This window comes from Cervus elaphus, chromosome 17 (assembly GCF_910594005.1).
Source record: "Cervus elaphus chromosome 17, mCerEla1.1, whole genome shotgun sequence".
Taxonomy (NCBI): Eukaryota; Metazoa; Chordata; class Mammalia; order Artiodactyla; family Cervidae; genus Cervus; species Cervus elaphus.
Genome location: NC_057831.1, coordinates 37234825 through 37256969, shown reverse-complemented (window position 1 = coordinate 37256969; position 22145 = coordinate 37234825). Strand labels below are relative to the sequence as shown.

The following is a 22145-nucleotide window of genomic DNA, read 5'->3' as shown; positions in this document are numbered from 1 at the left end:
AGCTTATATTAAAGAAGTAGGGGGCTTAATTAAGGATATATTTATACACACAGAAACACAAAACTGAGCTGTAGTAATATTCGGATAGTAGCAACAGACAGGAGTGCACAAGTGTCATTTCAAAAATAATCCAGAGAGAAAGGAGAAGTAGTCTTGGGAGAGAAGCCCAAGGTGGGCTTCTGTGCACTGATAATGTTCTGTTTCTTGATATGGATTAATGGTTGCACAGGTCTGTTCCTTTTATAATTCACTGGATGGTACCTCTCCCTATAAAAAATGTTTAAAAGCACTCCCCTATTACTGGTAAATGTTAGAATAAAGAGAAGCTGTGTAAATATATGAGGTGTATATGTAGGAAGGTAAAAAACCTGGATAGAGCCAGTTACAACAGTTTTTCTATCATAAGTCTAAAATTTTTAGAGCTGGGAAAGATCATGGGAATTACCAAATCCTGCGTGGACAGTTCTTTACACAGGTAATCCTGGCGATTACAATCCAGTAGGGCTCATAGGACCCTGAAATCTATGTTGGAGCAAAATTCCTCAAGAGATTATGATGCACACCAAGATTACAGACTACTGAACTACTCAAGAAGGGTAAGTTGCCAGAATCCTGGCCCTCTACACCTGGGGTACAAAACCCAGCTAAGACTCTTGAGATACTCTAATTCCACTAGAGGGAAACCTCAGTAAATTCTAATAACATTAAAAAGCTTATTAAAGTGCTTTCTATTATAAAGGCTTTTTTATCCATATATGACACCATGTTTTTTCAGCATGGTTTGGATTTCATACTTCTACTACGGCATCAATATATTTGTTATTTATTATTTATAAAATAATGGAGGACATAGGTTTATATAATATTGAAACTGGAGGGCCACTAGCCTGCCTATTCACTTTAAAGGGAAGGATACCAATACCAGATATATTAGTAACTTAACACAAGTTTCTAGAACTCATTTCTTTTTCAGGTCAGTAAATTAAATTAGATTTCTTTCCTATGGTTACTGTCTGACAAGATGAACTAATATGTAGGACATAATATCACTAGTTTATGACTTGGGTTCTTTCAAGTATAATTTAGTTCATTGTGATTTCTATAAATGTTTCTGTTGAAAATAATTCTTGCTGAACAACAGTATGAGGCAAGTGAAAAGAAGACAACCAAAAATAATAAAACACATGGGCATAATATAAATAAATAAATAAAAAGATGAAAACAACCAAAAAAACTTCACTGGATATGAAAATCAAGATGTCCCTTTTTAATGGGGGGTAAATCATTGAAATTAAAGAGGAATTTAAGAAAATTTTTTAAGGAATAACAATTTCAGGTAGGCAATTGTAAGGAAGACAATAATCATGCATGCCAAGGCTACGTGATTCTTCCATAGGCCCCAAGGTGAGATATCTATGCCCTGGTCTGTCAGGAATTCTTCTCCAGTACATCTGAAATTCAACAGAAAAAGAATATGACTTCATTTTTAGCATCTGTCAAATTTTACTCAATATATTCAGTGTTCCTTAAAGAAACCTACAGGTTACTAAGTCTTAAATAACCATCCCTTCATTTATAATAGAAAACAGTTTTAGAGGGGTTTTGTGGTGTGAGTGTGTGTGTATGTGTGTACGTGGTTTTAGCTTTATCATTCTATTTTATTGGGATATAACAGGGGTTCATAGGTCAGTCATCTGCATCATAAAAATATACAGAAAACAGTCATTGAGTGCTTATAATTCTGTTAGATACTATGAAGCAACCTGCACATAATAGTTTGTGTGTGTATGTGTTTAGTTGCTAAGTCATGTCTGGCTCTTTGCAACCCCATGGACTGTAGCCCCCCAGGCTTCTCTATCCATGGGACTTCCCAGGAAAGAATACTGGAATGGGCTGCCATTTCTTTCTCCAGGGGATCTTCCTGACCCAAGGATAAAACTCACATCTCTTGTATCTCCTGCATTGGCAGGCGAATTCTTTACCAGCGTGCCACCTGGGAAGCTCCCATATAACAGTTTAGTTAATCCCTAAAACAATCCAAATTTAAAAGATGAGGAGACTAAAGTTTAAGAAATTTGGTCAACTTCACAGATTCACACTTTGAATCAAGTTGCTAGTCTCCCCAAATAGGCTGGTTTCCAAGTCTATGATGCTGCCTCTCTTCAAAGGACAGAAACATTTATCAAGTAATTTTTCACTCACCCCTAATGGGGAAAGTCTCAGCTTTAGCAGATGATACTGAAGGCAGTTACAAAGATGACCAAAGCTGTTTATAGGGCTCATTACTCACAAATCAGCCATACCAAAAAAAAAAAAGAAAAACCACAGGCTGAGAGTTCTAAAACTAGGGGAATAGGTGAATAGAGGTTTCCTACCAGAGTTGCACTCTGTCAGCTCTTACACCAAGACTGGAATGAGTATCATAGATGTTCGGCTCTAAGACATTACCCGCACGTCAAATTATCAGGTATGCCTTAGTGGGAGCTGGAACAGAGCAGAATAGGATGGAGTGGGCCTGATTAGAAAAGCACCTGGTATGAAAAATATCTGGCACAACCATAATTATTACCTGATTCCATTTTTCTGCTACTCTTGGAATTTAGCAGATTGGAAAAAAAAAATGTTATACTCAGATCAAAAGAAAGGGAGTAGGCAGGATAAGGAAAGCTACTCTTCATAGAGGTTTTCTGGCAATACTTCTAAATAGCAATTTGTCCTATTATTAAGAATTACTTCTAACCCACTTGAATATTCATGAGATTTAGGATACCAGCATTCTCTTTTCTCTCATTAATTAACATATCAAAATCAAACCATGAACAACAATCATCAAAAGGAAGTGTTACTTAACTTTAAAACAATAGCTTTATTTCTATTAAAATCTGGTTTTGATTATACCAAAAAAAATGAGATTTCCTTCTCAAGCTTACTGAAATATATGTTCCTTTCTTTAGAGGAAACATCCTTCAGTAGCGAGTATTCCAAGCCAGTCAAAAAAAAAAAAAAAAAAGGGTTGTGAAGACTTTGATTTCATGTTGTCTCCTGGATACAGAAGGAAGAAGCAAGAGCCAGACTGAGGCAGGAAAATGTTCCCTCCTGCTCCTAATGCCCTTTTAGCTCTTACTACTAGCCATGGGTTGGGCTTCCCTGGTGGCTCAGATGGTAAAGAATCCACATGCAATGCAGGAAACCTGGGTTTGATCCCTGCGTCAGAAAGATTCTCTGGAGAAGGGAATGGCTACCCACTCCAGTATTCTTGCCTAGAGAATTCCATGGATAGAGAAACATGGCGGGCTACAGTCCATGGGATCGCAAAGAGTCGGAAATGACTGAGCGACTAACACTTTCACCCTGGCCGAGGGTTGAGCTCACAGGAATCCTAAATTCATGAGTCCATACACTTCATGTAATCCATACAGTTCCAGTACTGTTAAGCCTTGATAAAAATACCAAAGCAGCTCTCAGTTCAAACTCAAATGTTCTGAAAAATAGAAATCCAAACCCACAATCCAAACTGCAAAAGGATCTTTCAAAAGACCCCAAACAAATAAGTAACACATAAGAAATGATTCTCCAAGTAAAATACAATTTTGACCTAAATAGAATACCCAGGAGTTGTAGAGCACTTTCACATGCATTAATGTATAACTCACTTTATAAATGAGAATATTCAGACTCAGAGAAGTCAGTGTCCGTGAAAGGCCTCAGCCCAGTGGTATTTCTGTATCATACCACAACAGTAAGCAAACCCATTATGACACTGTACGCAAACTTACGTTGCATAGTTACAGGTATTGTTTGTTGTTACATTGACTCCTGGGCAGAAGTTTTGTCCCAAAAATTCATTATGCTGCAAAGCCTATAACATAAGTGGGAGCAGGATAAAGAAAACAGTTTTAAATTTCAAAAGGTTCCCAAAGAATTATTACAATTATGTCCACTAAGTTTAACCTCTGTTGTTATCTCTAAAAACAAACTTTCACATTCACAGTCTTTGTCATACCAAAGCAACTAAAATTATTTTTCCTGGCAATCAAGAGGCCTAGGATTGGGATTTTTGGCTCTAATACAAAAACCAAGAAGAGAGATCTCTGGCTATATTATCCCATAGCTCTTTCCTTCTTCTCCCCCCATTTTTATGGGTACTGTAATTAAAATGATACAGTGATACTCAATGATTATTGTTAATTTATAGTAACAATCTTTGTATTTTTCTTGTTCTCATCAAAATCAGTTATAATTCTTAGGAGTTAGAAATCTAATTTTACTATATTAAGGCACATTTTTCTCTGGAGTTGATTAGCTTTCTAAAGTCAATAGTAGCTGTGAGTATGATATGGTTTTTCTTCTAATTTCCCTTTCAATTTAAAATATGTATTCTAGGCCCTCATCTCATTAATTTCTTTGATGAACTGAAACACTATATTTTTTTATATCAATTAGTCAATCTTTGTCCTTAACTATGAGTTATCTCCCAATCCTTCAGCTCCCTCAGACAACAAGGTGACTGGAGAAATCCCAGGTGATTATCAAGTTGACCCAAGGCTTAGTAGGAAACTCTCCTTCATTGTCCTAAAACTTGCACAGCTCATGACCAGGGACATGAGAGGCTTTATTCTGGTTGTTTCCAGCATGGGGACAATGAACCAGCACAGTGACAGACAGGGAGAACATACCGCATAGCCGTATCGAGGAATGCTCAAGTATTGAAGCCAAGACAACCAAGGCACAACGGTTTTGAGATTTACCAACAGCCCTGCAAATATCTACAAAAAACAAATACCAAGAATCAGATCTGGGGCCATGATTTCATGAAGAATTCTAGCAAATAGCCTCTTTAAGTCCCTGACAGTCTCAGGAATATTTCTGCTAAGGCCAACTCTTCTTTGAAATTCTTTCCACTACTCTGAAGACTTACCCTATCCTCTTTGTATGTGTATATCTCTCTGGAGCTGAGGTTGTTTAAGGATCTAAATATATTTATAATATACATTTTATTTAATTGGGAGATTTCTAATTGTTGAGGCTTTTACTTTCTCTGTAACTGCACACAATGGAAGGTGAATAGTACTGATTTGCAATGATACAACAAACTATATATTCCCACCAATAAACACACCCGAACGTAATCTGAGCAACTCGCGCCCTGATTTCTGTAACACAGTAATATTTGTTATTTACAAGGGTTTACATTCTATCTCTGTATGACTTTAGGAATAATTTTGGGTTCAGTTCGCATGCTTAAAATAACCCAAAGACTGGAACTGGTACACAGCATAAAATATGGTCAATTCCTTCATTTAAAGCTGCAAAACGGAGCGTTACAATGAAGATTCCAGAAATGACTGCTCCAGCAAGAGATGGCTACATGAGAAAATGTTCTCATAAAACACTTCCTACCTGGCACAAGGTATGCTGGGATGGACATAACAATGACAATGTTCCTGGTGTGACCACATAGCTTTAAACTTCACCTAACCAAGTGCTTAATGCATAACACACAATATCTGAGTAAAATACGGTCTTATGGCTAGTTTCTGAAGTTTTACATATAATACAAATCCTTAAATAATAACAAATCAAAGTACCTAATATATCAAATAAATCATTTTAATTTTGAAGAACACCTTATTTATTATATGACACTATAGAAAACATACATAACATTGACCATTTTCTCAATAATGTTTAGATTGGTAGTTTTCAAACTCAGTAATGGAAGAATTAAACTTTGGCGAGAGTTTGTGCTAATACCTACCTTTTAAAGACATGTACTGCTATTCTAGCAGAAATGGCATGTGTATGAAGTAAAGAGGCTACACATTTCTGTTTATTTGATGTTTGTGGGGCAAAGTAGTAACTGGTTCCCTTCACCTACTGATTCATCATTGTGTGTGCAAAATGTAGGGCCATGTAAGGTTATGATTAAGTAACTATTTTAAAAGGTAAAGAGAAATATATTGATATAAAGAAATGTCAGGAACCCAGAAAGGAGAGGTCCTAGTACTGGAATTTTTTAGTATTTTTAAACATTCCTTTTCAAAATATAGGAGGGGTCCAAGACAGACCCATGCACATGTTGCACTATTTTCATGGGACTTAGGTTTTCCCTCGGAAAGTAGTAGATTCAACCAAACCATCTCAGCTGCCACTTAAACAAGCCAGCAGTTCTCTCCCACCAGCAGGAAAGTCAGACAATGGACCTGTCATTTCAACATTTTTTTTCAATTCTAAAAATAAAAATTTTTCTGGTTTTCAAAGTTCCAACTTATTGAGCTTTCATGGTATGTCACCAAGAGGCCTCTTTTTAAAGCCCATCAGTAACAATACATTGACTAATGTTTTAATAACTGGATTAGAACAGTAGCAAAATTAGCTGGGTGAGATCAAGAAAAACCTGATACATTCTCTAATAATATAAGCTATATTTCAATATACAGCCTCCTTGAAGCAAAGAGCCCAATGTACAGAATCCTCAAGCAGATCTTACAGGATAGGCAAGTTTGGGGGGAGGAATAAGGGGCAATGATAATGCCTCAGGGAAGCACAGTTTGTACTTACCATCATAAACACAAAAGAGATGGTCATGAGCAGAGTTGCTATGGATACCACACTCTGACCTGCTGCTATAGCCAATGCCATCGAACTAGCTGAATAAGCCACCATCATCAGGGTAAACATCATGATGAAGAAGGCCTCCGCCTTTGGTTTCAGTCCTTAGGGAACAAAGAGCGGATTAACCCAACACTGTGTATCAGGGATGGTTTATTATGCAAAAAACATTGTAACACTTTGAGAAACTACTATCACAGTCAAAAAGTTCATCCTTTATCTAACCACCCAATATAACCGTACAAAGTCATATGCAGTTTTCTTCTTTATGCTGACTTGTATAAGCACTTTTCCATGTAGTGCTCTTGCTTCTTTATTGTAATTATTAACAATTTCTGAGTGTCTGAGATGGAGAGCTGTAGACAACTAGCCAGAATTCTACTGCTTTCTCTTCTAAGAAGGAAACTTGCCAAGAGCACATTCATTTTACCTAGACATCACATTACTCACTCTTTGCTATAAAAGCATTACTGCAGATAACTGGTAAGGTCAGGATTACATGACCACTCAGTGGTTTTAAAATCTGGAGGAGTGGGTCCATAATCCACAAGACAAATCACTCTATAACTCTGGGATTAAATGGGGTTAAATAAGCTTCATAAAACTGCTTTATAAACTAAAATGGGCTAATACTATGGATCAAACAAGAATCTGAAGACTTCAGAACAGCCATAAGAACACCAGATAGGAATTTAAGAATCTAGGTTCTATGCCTGATTCTTGATGGCACACCCTCTTATTTGTAAAATGGAAGTTTAAACTCAATCAGTAGTGCCTTGTCAAAAAAGAAGTATTTCTGGAGTGTGTGTATGTCTGTGTGTGTGGGCATCTGTGTATGTGAGAAATAAAAGAGAATTCTGATACAATGAGCCTGGGGTATAGGCTAAACAAAATGCACAAATCAATCTTTCTATATCTATCAAACAAATATTTTATTACCAGTAAGCCCCAGAAGTCACTATCTTCATTATCCTTATATATTCATACACAAAAATAAAAACATAAATAGATAAGTAATAAATATCCCAGCTCCAGCTCCTCCTATATAGTGTAAAGTAGTTTTAGGAATTATTTCCATGTTTATATATAACACACAGTATGTCTATATATATAATTTTATAAACTTTTTTATATAAATAGCTTTAAAAGTTATTTTGGAGAAAGCCTTGACAAAAATCTCTTCGGAGAACAATTATTTCAGAGTGTGCATAATGAACAGATGCTTCCGAATCTCAGGACTTGATTTATAGTTTTGAGAACCAAAGCATGTTTACAGAAAGTCCCCTCCCATCCAAGACTAAAGACACCCATCTTTTGTCTTATTGCTTACCTAATAGGAAGTATGTTATACAAGTAAATAGAATACTTGGTAACATCCTCATGGGGAGTAAATCAGATAACAGTTTTCCAAAGAAGTAAGATGACACTCTATAGTATCCACTGATATATTCATGTCTAGAAACAAAAATTCACATCATACATCCTACATTAGTTTAAGACCAGGAGATTAAACCATTTGCTATACAGATGTTCTCCCTGCTATACAGATGAGATTGGTAAAGAATCCTCCTGCAATGCAGGAAAACGGGTTCAATTCCTGGGTTGGGAAGATCCCCTGGAGAAGGGATAGGCTATGCATCCCAGTATTCTCAGGCTTCTCTTGTGGCTCAGCTGGTAAAGAATCTGCCTGCAATGCGGGAGACCTGGGTTCTATCCCTGGGTTGGGAAGATCCCCTGGAGAAAGGAAAGGCTACCCACTCCAGTATTCTGGTCTGGAGAATTCCATGGTCTGTAGAGTCCACAGGGTTGCAAAGAGTCGTACAGGACTGAGCGACTTTCAATTTCACTTTCATACAGATTTCCACTGCTACCAGAGGTCTAATAACCACCGCATCCCCATCTTCAAGGTTAGCCCACCACCCTTCTTCCCGGTCAGCATCAGGCATGTCTCACGTGTGCGCCTCCCCTCGGACATCACCCCCGAAGGCTCTGTGCAATGACCCCTCTTGCCGTTGCAGAACTCCCTCCAAATGCTGGCCAGTTCGCCTCTGAACACCTACTCCGGGGGAAGAGGTCCTGCATCGCCTCCCTTTCTCCAGACACTGGCTCTCTTTGAAGGCCAGCCTGTCAGGAGCTCATTTCAGTGGTTCCTTTCTCCCTGCTTCTAACTATGAAGAAGGTGCTGTTGCTGTTCTCTAAGCTTCAAATGCAGCTTTGAGTCACTCATCTCTTTTACTTCTTCCACTCTCTTGATAAAAAAAGAAAATGGCACTTCTCTCCATGATCATGCCTGCCAACCACAGTGCCTGCCAACCTGTCAGTGATCAAATTCTCTTTTCACCCCTCTTAGATTCTAGATCCCTCCTTTTCCTGAGATCTTCCTCCTATAATTCCTAACTATTCCACCAAGATCTTCATTTTTTCCCTCTCTAATGATTCCTTTCCTCAACATGTAAATATGCAAATCTCTATGAAAAACAAAAGAAACAAAACAGCTTACATTTTTCAAGGCTGCTCTCTGGCTCCTTCACTCCCCCTCCCACTGAAGACTTGGTCTGTATTCTTGGTCACCTTTACCTCCTCACCTTGAATACACTGTTCAACACACTACCTTCTCTCTACCAAGTCCCTCAAACTTTTCTTGTGACAGTCATCACAACTTCTTATTTGCTAAAAACAAAAGATCCTTTTCAGCCTCTTATTGCTTGCTTTCTCTGCAGCAAGATTTCTCTGTAGATTTGTGGACAGTGCCCTAATCTTGAAACTCCTCTCTCCCTTTTGTATCAGGCCCCACGTGCTTATCGTTTTTCTCCCAGACTCTGGCTGCTCTTTCCCAGTCAACACTGGTAACCCCCAGGAACCAAGCCACGGCTCGGTTCTGGATGTGACCAGTCTGACCAGTAGCCGCCTTCCTAAAACAGAGAGCTACTCACATAAAGAGCTTCTTCTCCACCACCAGTAGCTCCACGGCTGACACACTGCTGAAACACTGGTTGGTCGTCAGGAAGAAGAGCACCCCGGCTCTGTGACGTGAGAGAGGAAACCAAAGCCAAAGCACTGCAGTCAGTTAAACATTCTCACGTCATTTCTCTTCTTGCAAAATTCTTCCCTCAAATGATATCTTCACACATTAAACACACAACCATTCTGGTTAAAACAGAGAGGGAAGCATGAGCCCCATTAGGTCACTCCCATACCCCTGTGTCTCCACAGTGGTACCCTTGGGACTCCACATAGCACAGTCTGAAATTCATGACCAAGTCTGCTGTAGATTGAACTGCATCCTCCCCAGTTCCTGTGCTGAAGCCGGAATCCTCAATGTGATGGCATTTACAGATGGTGACCCTGGGAGCTGGTTGGGTTTAGATGAGGTCATGAGGGTAGGGCCCTCACTGTGGATTAGTGCCCTTAGAAGATAAGGGAGAGACATCAGAGTTCTCCTTCTCTGCCATGCAGGAACATAGCAAGAAGGCGGCACATCAGAAGAGTATCCTCTTCAGAACCCGACCATACTGGTAACCTTATCTCCAGAACTTCGAGAAATGAATTTCCGTGGTTTAAGCCACTGGGTCTGTGGGTCTTTGCACCAGGGCTTCCCTGGTGGTAATGCATCCTGCCTGCCAATGGTAAAGAACCTGCCTGCCAATGCAGGAGACATAAGAGACATAGGTTTGATCTCTGGGTCGGGAAGATATCCTGGAGGAGGGCATAGCAACCCACTTCAGTATTCATGGCTGGAGAATCCCTGGGACAGAAGAGCCTGGCAACTACAGTCCATAGGGTCACACAGAGTCAAACACAACTCAAGTCACTTAGCAAGAACACACAGTCTGTGGCAGTCAAGCCGATGATTACGTATTCCATAAAAATACTATCACCTTGGATTTTAACTAACAAAATGCCAATTATAGTTCTTAAAGTAGGAACTGAGAAACAGTGAGCCAAATAGCCTGCAAAGGTTAAAAACCTCTATCAGCCACTTTTTTAAAAGTCAAGTAAAGCAAAAACTAAGACAAGGAAAAGTGAAAGCCAGAGGAGGGAAACATTGACCACCACCTGATCATATCCATCCATTGCACCACCAGCAGCACAGACTTGATACTCTACTCTCCTTGACCACCCCCTGCTAATGGGGTCTCTTTCTAATGAGCTCAAAACAGAAAACAAAAAAGAATGCTCATAAAGAAAAAATTAATGTGTGTACCTGTGAGAAAAAGGAGACTATTAATGCTTGTCTCTCAGTAAAATAATCTAAGTTTAAAAAGGAAAGTACTCAGTTAATCTACACTTGGATAGATATATGAATTTTATGAAAGCACGCCAACACTCCTGAAACATTGCTGAGCATTCCTTCCTAACAAAATGATTTAATTGACATTGAGAATGTGAGTTGAAACTAAAAGAGAGAGAGGAAAAAAAAAGAAACTAAAAGAGATGCGGTGGCACATCATTTAAATGATACAAGAGAATTTTGAAAAAGGTAAACCCAAGTGTATAACCTTCTTGAAAAAAGAGTCCATAGACAGTCAGTAATTGTTTTTTAGACTTCTTTCTCCCAAAATAAAGAACTTGGGGAATAGGTTGTTTTAAAAGTAAATGTTTATACAATAAAGAAATGGGAAATAGCCAGGCCTACGACACAAGCAACTATGCTACTTGCTATACACAAATAAGCCTAACATCAACATGAAAGCTGATTTCAGAAAGTGGGACATAGCAATGTTCAGCTCATTTGTTAAGTGTAACATCTAATAGTACAATAATGTTCACAATGATTTTGAACTAGCACATAATGAAATTTCTTCTAAATCACAGAACAATTTATTTTATACTAAGCAGATTTTATTGTTAAAGAATTTAATGTAGTCCAGTTCTTTCCCAGGTGGTAATTCATGTCTGTAATACCTATTGATTCAAATATTCTTAAAGTAACTTTTCCCTTAATTAATTATGATTTGTTTAGCTATCTCCACAACTCTGTAAGGTAGTTGTTAGGTCACAGAGCTCATATTCTATACATCATTATACAGGTTAAGAAAAAGAACAGAGAGAATTTTTCTGGAATAATTCACTCCCCAAAAGGAGAACCAAACCACAGTGGCCTCCAGGGCAACTTCAAACGATAAAAAGTGGCAGTAAGCTTAGGTCAAAAGTACAAATTAAAATAGCTCCAATGCTTTATTTGTCCAGAAAACATTTGAAGAAACAGTTAAGGATCTTCTATATTTCTCTGCATTCTTTTACCAAGAGCTTTAATAACCAGATTTCTTAAATCCACTTGAGGACAGGTTTCCCAATTTTTTTTTTTCCAAATGCTTCCTGCTACACAACACAAAAGTCCCCAGGCTCTAGAGTCCTGTGATTACAGGAATCTGCTCTGTGCTTCACAAAAACACAGCCATCTACAAAGGGTACACACTGCCTTTTACTAACAAATTTCCAAACAGGTCAGAGAAGAGCACATCCTTCAGGAAAGATAAAAAGAAAAACAATGACATAACCCTGGAAAAAAAGAAAACGAAACTCCAAGAATTATCTCATGATCTGCTGCCACATAGGAGATATTTTACTTTACGAGGCACTGACCTTTATGCTTGTTCCTTCTTAACAGTCACCCTTTTCCAGATATCAAAACAGATTCAACTTAAACCACTGCAACTTTGCCCAATAGTGAAATGGGGATAAAACCATCCAGCCCTCTGGCTGGAAGGGTAACCTGAGGACCCCAGATGTAAAGCCCAGAGGACAGTGCCTGGCCCAGAACAGCTCTCAAAACACAAAGCCAAGGAGAACTCTACAGTCTTCCACTCTGCTCAGCTCCTTTATTCAGACTATACTGGAGTCCATTACAAAGTTTCATCAGGGAATATAGCTTTAACAGCATGTTGTAACCAAAACCAGGTAAGGTAGTACTAACCCGACAACAGAAAAAACTTGAGTCCCAATCACCACCCCATGTCAAACAAATCAAAAATCGAAAAGAAATTAACTCACATGAAACAAAAGGAAAAAAACAGATAAACTGGACTATGTCAAATTTTAAACTTTTATGCATCAAAGGACACACCAATTGAAAGAAAAGACACCCCACAGAATGGCAGAAAATATGTGCAAATTTATATCTGTTAATGGTTCATATCTAGCATATACAAAGAATTTTATAGCTCAACAATTTTTTAAAAGCCCAATTAAAAAGTTGGTTAAAGAACTTCAATAGGGCTTCCCTGGTGGCTCAGTGGTAAAGAATTGGTCTGCTAATGCAGGAGACGCAGGTTCTATCCCTGGTCTGGGAAGATCCAACATGCTGTGGAGCAACTAAGCCCATGCACCACAACTACTGAATCTATGCTCTCAAGCCCAGGAGCCACAACTACTGAAGCCCGAGTGCCCTAAAGCCCATGCTCCACAATAAGAGAAGCCACTGCACCAAGAAACTCATACATCGCAACTAGAGTAACACGCCCACTTGCCGCAACCAGAGAAAAACCCATGCAGCAATGAAGACCCAGAAGAGCCAAAAATAAATAAACAAATAAACAAAATTTTAAAAAAGAACTTCAACAGACATTCTTCCAAAGAGGATACATAGATGGTCAAGGCACATGTGAAAAGATGCTCAACAGCACAATAATCATTAGGGAAATGCAAATCAAAACCACAATGAAATACCATCTCCCACTAATGAAAACAAAACAAAAAAATACGTGTTGGTGAGGTTGGGAAAAAACTACAAGCCTGAGCACTACTGGTAGAAATGCATAATGGTACAGCTGCTATAGAAGAGAGGATGGCAGCTCCTCAAAAAATTAATGGAATTACCAAATGATCTAATAATTTCACTTCTGGGTGTATATCCAAAAGAATTTAAAGCAGAGACTCAAACAGATATTTACTCGTATATCCACATTCATAACAGCATTAATCACAACAGCCAAAAGGCAGAAACAGCCAGTACCCATGGTCAGATAAATCAATACACAAAATATGGTATATCCATACAATGGATATTATTCAGTTTTTAAAAAGAAATTCTGACACATGCCACAACATGGATGAACCTTAAAGATACTATGCTAAAAACAATAAGCCAGTCACCAAAGGAAAAATATTCTAAGATTCCAATTATACGAGGTACCTAGAATACTCAAATCTAGAGACAAAATGTATAACAGTGGTTTCCAGGGGCTGGGAAAAATAGGGAGTGGGGAGTTGTTATTCAATAGGTACACAGATTCAGTTTGGGAAATGAAAAAGTTCTAGCATTGGGTGGCGGGGATGGTTGCACAATAATGTAATTAATGCCACTGAAGTGTACACTTAAAATTGGTTAACAGGGTAAATTTTATGTTCTGCCTAGTTTAGCACTATATATATATATATATATATACATGTTATATATGAATATGAAAACTCTCATTTGGCTTTCAATTCACTGACTTGTCCTACTCCTCAGTTTACCCTGTGCTTGTTTCAAATTCCAATTCTTAATGTAATTTCATAAACTTGAAAGAAAAGTAACCACACGGTCTCAAAATCAAGACCCAGATTTACTCACCTGTTCTGGATTCCTGAAGGATCATTTTTTAGACCATAGAAAATGGCACCTAAAACCAGTCCCAGGATGACTGTCACAATTATCTTTTCAAAAAGAAAAAAGAATTTCAATTAAAGGTAAAAACTTAATACAACCTTTATTATTAAAATATATCTGGCTACATAATCAAACCTCTCCACTGATACAGATATTTTAAGTGGCTTGAACACAGTTCTCAGGAAAACATAAAATGTACATGTTACTAGACTGCTTTTTAAGTTAAAGTAAAAATAATTTATCCATGTGTTCAGGAGACTGACAGGAAGACCAAGTAGAAAAGCTAAGATTCCCAGCGTTTTAGCAGGACTGCCAGCTCAGGTCCAGTTCAGGCTATGGGGCCTGGGAGCGACATACAGTGAAGCAGAACAACGCAAGCACCCAGAAAAGTAGTTTGGGGAGCAAAATAAAGCCCGACTGGCTAAGAGTTGTGGCTTAAACTCTCAACCATTGTGCTAATGAACATGCATGGTGTGACATTTCAAGAGGTTCCAATAAAAACAGGATATCCTTACTCTTTTAACATGAAAAAACAAATAAAAATAAATAAAAACTTTAAAGTACACTTAAAAAAATTCTAACAATGGAACTTCGCACAATAAGGAAGTAGGGGTAAGCTGAGGTCATCTATCCAACCTGGGGAGTCCACACCTACAATGGAAAAGTGCACTGTTGCTGTCACCAAAGCATTCGGCCAGCTCTCTCTGAGGGCACCCGAGTGCTTCCATTACCCACCCTCCTGTCACTGCTTCTCCAGCAACCTCAGCCCTGAGGGTCTACCACCAACAGCTGGACTAAGCTGCCAATTCTTCGCCATTCTTACCCACCTTCACTGACTCCTAAGAGTGTTTGATGACTCCTAAGACTGGATAAACATCACTTTCATTTTTAAGATTTTTAAGGCTGATAAAAATCTCTTAAGGATACTTTTATAAACAAAGGTTTAGGGTTATGTTATAACTTATACAAGGAAATTATATTTATTATACTTTTAATTAAATTTTATTAAATGTATAAATGTAAAGATACAAGATATGATCATCCAAAGAAAACAAAATATCCTACTATATACCTTGGAACCTTCAGAGTTAAACAAAAAAAAAAAACACCTCAGCACTACAACAGTGTAATGGTATCAAGGCTTATAGTAACCTGTCAAGACACTTATGGCATGAGGCAAACAAAATTGGAAAACAAGATCATGATCTGTGAAGACTAGCTTGTGAAGACGAGTCTGGAAAGAATATGATTTAAGATGTACTTTAAAATCGCCTTGCTAAAAAACACAGTCAGAAATTTGAAAAAAAAAATTACTACCCTGGCTTATCTTAATTACCTTCAAAATGTACTATACTTCATGTCAACAGATCAACTCCCAAAATAAATAATGATGACCCCATTAGCATGTGTGCATGCACATGTATACAAATCTATACTTTCACACTGTAAAACTCCAAGAATATTCAGACTTTTAAAAGCAGACACTCTACATGCTTTGCTTCTTTTGCATTCAAACTTAATAACATTAACAGACTGTCAGTTTTATCATTAAGATGTTTCTTAAAGGTTTCAAAGCACTAAAATATTTTCAAGGAAAGTTTTCAAACACTGACAAAGTGATTAACCTCATAATTTTAGCATGCTTTTACAAGGTGTGTCTATGTTATCCCTTTTTCCATTAAGGAAAAGAAAACAAACAGGAAGACTAAATTTTTCTCATTGGAGCAAAGAGACTCTATCCTATGAGTTCTGTGCAGCTGGAGTCTTTTGAACAAAAGGGGGAAGAAAAGGAAATTTCCTAAATATGTAATTCTAATTTTGTTCAATTCTGTTTACCAACATTTTTCAAGGTGAATTTTGAGGGATGTTTATGGCTGTTGCTGAAAAAATTAATCCATAGTCAAATGTTAAATGTGCTAATAGAAACTATGACTCTCCCAGAGACATGCTAGTGTTTTCCAAATTGATTTGACCAGGAAAACTTTGGGACATTAAATGAATATTAAATCTTATCAACAGGAGGAGGAGCCAAGATGGCAGAGGGATAGGACCAGGAGTCCACTTTCTCCCCCTACAAATTCATTGAAAGAACAACTGAACGCTGAGCAAACTTCACAAAACAACTTCTGATCGCTAGCTGAGGACATCAGGTGCCCAGAAAAGCAGCCCATTATCTTTGAAAGGAGGTAGGACCAAATATAAAAGATAAAAAGAGAGACAAAAGAGCTAGGAACGGAGACCCGTCCCGGGAAGGGAGTCTTAATAGAGGAAGTTTCCAAACACCAGGAAACCCTCACACTGGCGGATCTGAGGGAAGTTTTCGAATCTCGGAGGGCAACCTAACTGGGAGGAAAAATAAAACCCACAGATTGCGTGCCTAAAAGCAACTCCCAGCAGAAAAGTACCCCAGACGCCTGCATCCGCCACCAGCAAGTGAGGGCGGAACAGAGAGGAGCGGGCGGCATTGCTTAGGGTAAGGACCGGGCCTGAGTGCCCTGAGGGCAATCAGAGGGAGCTTTTGTGAGACAGCAACTTAAACTGTGGGATAGCAAAAGAGAGAGAGAAAATTAACCGGCCGGAACATACTGCCGGCCGTTCGCAGAACAAAGGGACCAAGCAAGTCCAGAGGAGCTAGCCTACTGCGGACAGGCCCATCCCTGCCGGAGGCAGGAGGCAGGGGGGAGGGGAAAGGGGCAAACTCGGCCCCAGAGACGGCATCCCCTACCACACTGCAAACAGGCCTCCAGTTTCTAACCAAAGACCTCCTGAGATTCTGGATGGTCAACATCCACCGGGAGGGTCGCGGCTAAACACAAGGCGCACGCACCCGACTGGCGCGGGCGGAAACTGAGGCTGGGGCCACGGAGGGGAGAAGGCGCACAGCACCCGGGGAGAGTGCGCCCTTCCAGCTCCTGGCTGCCTGAGCTGCTCGGGCGGGGGAAGGCACAAAACGCAGGCGCAACCGAGTCCGCGCTTTTGTGGAATACCCGAAAACTGGAACTGCATGCAATGCAGGGCCCACTCCATATAGAGCAGCCGGGAGCCTGAGCAGCATAGATGGGGAGAGCACACACCCGGGAGCAGGGCAAACCCAGTGTGGCCGGAACACTGCGAATGCTCCCCACATACAGCGATGTCTGCCTGCAGCGCCCCTCCGTACCCGCAGCAGGACTGAACTAGCGAACCTGAACAGGAGACCACCTCCGCCCGCCTGTGTCAGGGCGGAAATTAGACACCAAAGAGACCGGCAAACAGAAGCCAAATAAACAAAGGGAACCGCTTCAGAAGGGACCGGTGCAACAGATTAAAATCCCTGTAGATAACACCGACTACACCGGAAGGGGCCCATAGATATGGAGAGGTATAAGCTGGAACGAGGAGCTATCTGAAACTGAACTGAACCCACACTGACCGCAACAGCTCCAGAGAAATTCCTAGATATATTTTTACCTTTTTTTTTTTAATAAAAAATTTTTTTTCTTTTATTTTCTTTTAAAATTCCCTATTACTCCCCCATTACTCCTTAACTTTCATTTTCATATATTTTTACGATTTTTTTAATTAGGAAAAAAAATTTTTTTTCTTTTTTTTTTCTTTTCTTTTTTTTTTACTTCTTATTTTAAAGTCCTTACTCCTCTACTACTCTTTGATTTTCATTTTCATTGCACTATAACCTTGCAAAAAAAAAGAGAAGCCCTATTTTTAAACCGAACTTCATATATATTTCTAAAATTTTTTGTGATTTTTTGTTTTTGTTTTTAATATTGTATTTTTAACAGTCTAACCTCTACTCTAGATTTTTAATCTTTGTTTTTCAGTATGTGATATAAATTTTGGACATTTAAGAATCCAACATTCAGTTCCCATTTTTACTCAGGAGTGTGTTGATTATTCTCTCCCACTTTTGACTCTCCGTTTTCTGCCTCAGAACAACTCTATTTCCTCCTTTCCCCTTCTCTTCCCAATACAATTCTGTGAATCTTTGTGGGTGTCTGGGCTACGGAGAATACTTTGGGAACAGAGAACTGTGTAGATCTGTCTCTCTCCTCTTGAGTCCCCCTTTTTCTCCTCCTGCTCATCTCTATCTCCCTCCTCCCTCTCCTCTTTTTCATGTAACTCTGTGAACCTCTCTGGGTGTCCCTCACGGTGGAGAATCTTTTCACCATTAACCTAAAAGTTTTATTATCAGTACTGTATAGTTGGAGAAGTCTTGAGACTACTGGAAGAATAAAACTGAAATCCAGAGGCAGGAGACTTAAGCCCAAAACCTTAGAACACCAGAAAACTCCTGACTACACGGAACATTAAGTAATAAGAGACCATCCAAAAGCCTCCATACCTACACTGAAACCAACCACCACCCAAGAGCCAATAAGTTTCAGAGCAAGACATACCACGCAAATTCTCCAGCAACGCAGGAACATAGCCCTGAGCGTCAACATATAGGCTGCTCAAAGTCACACCTAACACATAGACCCATCTCAAAACTCATTACTGGACACTCCATTGCACTCCAGAGAGAAGAAATCCAGTTCCGCGCACCAGAGCACCGACGTAAGTTTCCCTAACCAGGAAACCTTGGCAAACCAATCGTCCAACCCCACCCACTGGGTGAAACCTCCACAATAAAAAGGAACCACAGACCTCCAGAATACAGAAAGCCCACTCCAGACACAGCAATCTAAACAAGATGAAAAGGCAGAGAAATACCCAACAGGTAAAGGAACATGAAAAATGCCCACCAAGTCAAACAAAAGAGGAGGAGATAGGGAATCTACCTGAAAAAGAATTTAGAATAATGATAATAAAAATCACCCAAAATCTTGAAAACAAAATGGAGTTACAGATAAATAGCCTGGAGACAAAGATTGAGAAGACGCAAGAAATGTTTATTAAAGACCTAGAAGAAATAAAAAAGAGTCAATTAAAAATGAATAATGCAATAAATGAGATCAAAAACACTCTGGAGGGAACCAACAGTACAATAACGGAGACAGAAGATAGGATAAGTGAGGTAGAAGATAAAATGGTGGAAATAAATGAAGCAGAGAGGAAAAAAGAAAAAAGAATCAAAAGAAATGAGGACAACCTCAGGGACCTCTGGGACAATGTGAAACACCCCAACATTCGAATCATAGGAGTCCCAGAAGAAGAAGACAAAAAGAAAGGCCATGAGAAAATACTCAAGGAAATAATAGCTGAAAACTTCCCTAAAATGGGAAAGGAAATAGGTACACAGGTCAAAGAAACTCAGAGAGTCCCAAACAGGATAAACCCAAGGCAAAACACCCCAAGACATATATTAATCAAGTTAACAAAGATCAAACACAAAGAACAAATATTAAAAGCAGCAAGGGAGAAACAACAAATAACACACAAAGGGATTCCCATAAGGATAACAGCTGATCTATCAATAGAAACCCTTCAAGCCAGAAGGGAATGGCAGGACATACTTCAAGTAATGAAAGAGAATAACCTACAACCTAGATTACTGTACCCAGCAAGGATCTCATTCAGATATGAAGGAGAATTCAAAAGCTTTACAGACAAGCAAAAGCTGAGAGAATTCAGCACCACCAAACCAGCTCTTCAACAAATGCTAAAGGATCTTCTCTAAACAGGAAACACAGAAAGGTTGTATAAACGTGAACCCAAAACAACAAAGCAAATGGCAACGGGACCATACCTAAATCTTATCAACAAAATCCATTCATTCCAAGACCTTCCAAAGACAACTTTTGGTTAAATGCATTACCAGAAGCAAAGTCTAGCTCATGTAAATGACTAGTTCAAAACTAACTATGGCTATAAGACTATCTACACCAGATTTATCAACAGGAATCCATAAAACATTTTAATAGCTCCACATTAAAATACTTGGAGAAGTAAAAGACAGACTCCCAAGATTAAAAAACCTTAAACCAAAGTCAGCAGCTATGGCCCCTAGGCATAGTTCTGTTCAGTCCAGGAGCTATAACTGGTTTGTGGGGTTTCTTGACCATTTTTTTTAAATGGCAAAAAAAAAAAAGAATAATATTTCTTATCATGTGAAATTCATATACAATTAATATTTCAGTGTCCATGAATAAAGCTTTATTGGAACACAGTCATGTTTATTTTTTAAATGTATTTATGGCTACTTCCTTGCTAAAATGGCAGGGTTGTGACCCTTTACAAACAAGTTTTGCCTATTTCTGGCTTAAGCTAACTTTTCAGTACTGACTCATCTGAAGAAGTTCCCGCCCCCCACAGGCAGATGCTCAGGGAGATGCAAGATTCTGTCCTTGTTCTGTGAGATTATCACTGCTGTGAACATTGTTGGGATTCCTTTGGTGGAGCTGAGTTCACTGAAGAGGAAAGTAGGCTGAACATGCAACCTGGAGACACTAGGCCTGCCTGGAGCTGGAATCTGAAGAAAACCTAGCATCAAAAGATGCAGAAACCTGGTGTACTGTTAAACACAGCCCCACATTCTAATCACCCCTGCCCAGAACTACCACATAGAGTCATTTCCTGGTATCAGCAGGGGGATTCCCTTGGATATCAAAATCTACAGATGTTCAAGCCCCTCATATAAAATGGAGTCATACAGTCAGCCCTCCACGTCTGTGAGTTCCTCCAACCTCAGTGGGTGCAGAACTTGTGGATACTGAGGGCTGACCATATGTGACTTGGAAAAGATATTTAGAAACCACATTCAGAAATAAGAGAAATTTCTTTTCCAAATAAAAAAATCTAATGCATAAATCACACTAAATAATCAACACTCTTATATCATTTTACTGTTAAACAATGTTGATAATGAGGTTGACTTTATTTACAGAAGTTGTTCCCAAATGACATCAAATCTACTAAAAGAATTAAAAAGTATCCTTGACTGAAAGTACATAAAACTGTTCATGTTCTGACAAATGCCAAATAACAAGTAAAAAGTGTCTGGAACAGTATGTCTCGAGGGATATAGGCTCTCGAAATTAATATTTAAAAGGCAACAGTACCACAGTGTGAAAATGATGGTATGTATAGTAAGAAATCAGTGATATTTCATTAGAGCCAACAACACGCCATCTTTCAGTACTCAGCAGAAATTCAATGAAAATAAAATCAGCTACTCCAAAAATAACTGGTTAAATTGACTTCCTTAGAAAGGATGAAAAAACAAGGGTTTTGGATGACAGAGGGTTTAAGAATAACAGAAAAATCAAAAGGAGTAATCATCAACAACTATCAATAAAGTCAGGTAAAAGAGAAAAAAACATTAATTCAACTTAATTAAGAGAAGGTGAGTCTGACAGTGAAGAGTCTTATTGAACAGAATTCCAGTCTGCTTGCTACCTTTGTGCTAACTGCACACTGTTTTAGGTATTTAGTACTCTCCTAAGATCAGAACCCCTAAATGAGGAAGGTTGATTAGAAAGGACAGCATCTGTAAACAGGCTCTTTGAGAAAACAGTGAGCGGCCCACTGATTCCAGGGGCATTCAGCTACACCAAGCTGAAGGTGTCCCTGCCACCTGATATAAGATGCAAACCAACCAACCTCTTTCCTTTCCTTCCCTCTTCCCTTCTTCCCTTCCTTTCTCATTTCCTTTCTCCATTTCTCTGCTTAAACTCTCTTCCCAGCCCCTTTTACCATCTGACATGCTATTTATTTCTATATTAATTTATCATCTGTCTCTCCTCATAAGTAAGCTCCCCAAGAGCAGGGATTTTATTTTTGATCATGGCTATATACAAGCTCCAAAATGCAGCACATAATCAACAAGAACTTACTGAATGCATCAGGAAATGAACATGTGCAGCCATCAGAAAACCACAAATGTGGTCAAACATTTTCTTTACTTCACAATTTTTGGAAAAAAAAATTTTTTTTCTACAAAGATTATCCATTACAGCTTGTCTGAACCAAAAAAATTCTGAGTGGGTGATCCAAAAAAACTAAA

The 22145-nt window shown here is 38.8% G+C and overlaps 1 protein-coding gene across 6 annotated transcripts in view; it reads right to left on the bottom strand.

Moving 5' to 3' along the window:
* Positions 1–1240: 1240 nt before the first annotated feature.
* The window catches only part of ABCG2 (ATP binding cassette subfamily G member 2 (Junior blood group)), a 130770-nt gene continuing 109865 nt past the window's right edge, over positions 1241–22145 (bottom strand). For all 6 annotated transcript variants that reach the window (XM_043871255.1, XM_043871251.1, XM_043871253.1 and 3 more), the window contains exons 10-16: positions 14168–14250; positions 9546–9635; positions 7943–8067; positions 6562–6716; positions 4677–4766; positions 3777–3859; positions 1241–1451 (exon numbers count right to left, since the gene is read on the bottom strand). In XM_043871255.1, coding sequence (XP_043727190.1) covers positions 1304–1451; positions 3777–3859; positions 4677–4766; positions 6562–6716; positions 7943–8067; positions 9546–9635; positions 14168–14250 — 774 coding nt within the window. In that variant the 3' untranslated portion in view covers positions 1241–1303. The remainder of the gene's footprint in view (positions 1452–3776; positions 3860–4676; positions 4767–6561; positions 6717–7942; positions 8068–9545; positions 9636–14167; positions 14251–22145) is intronic.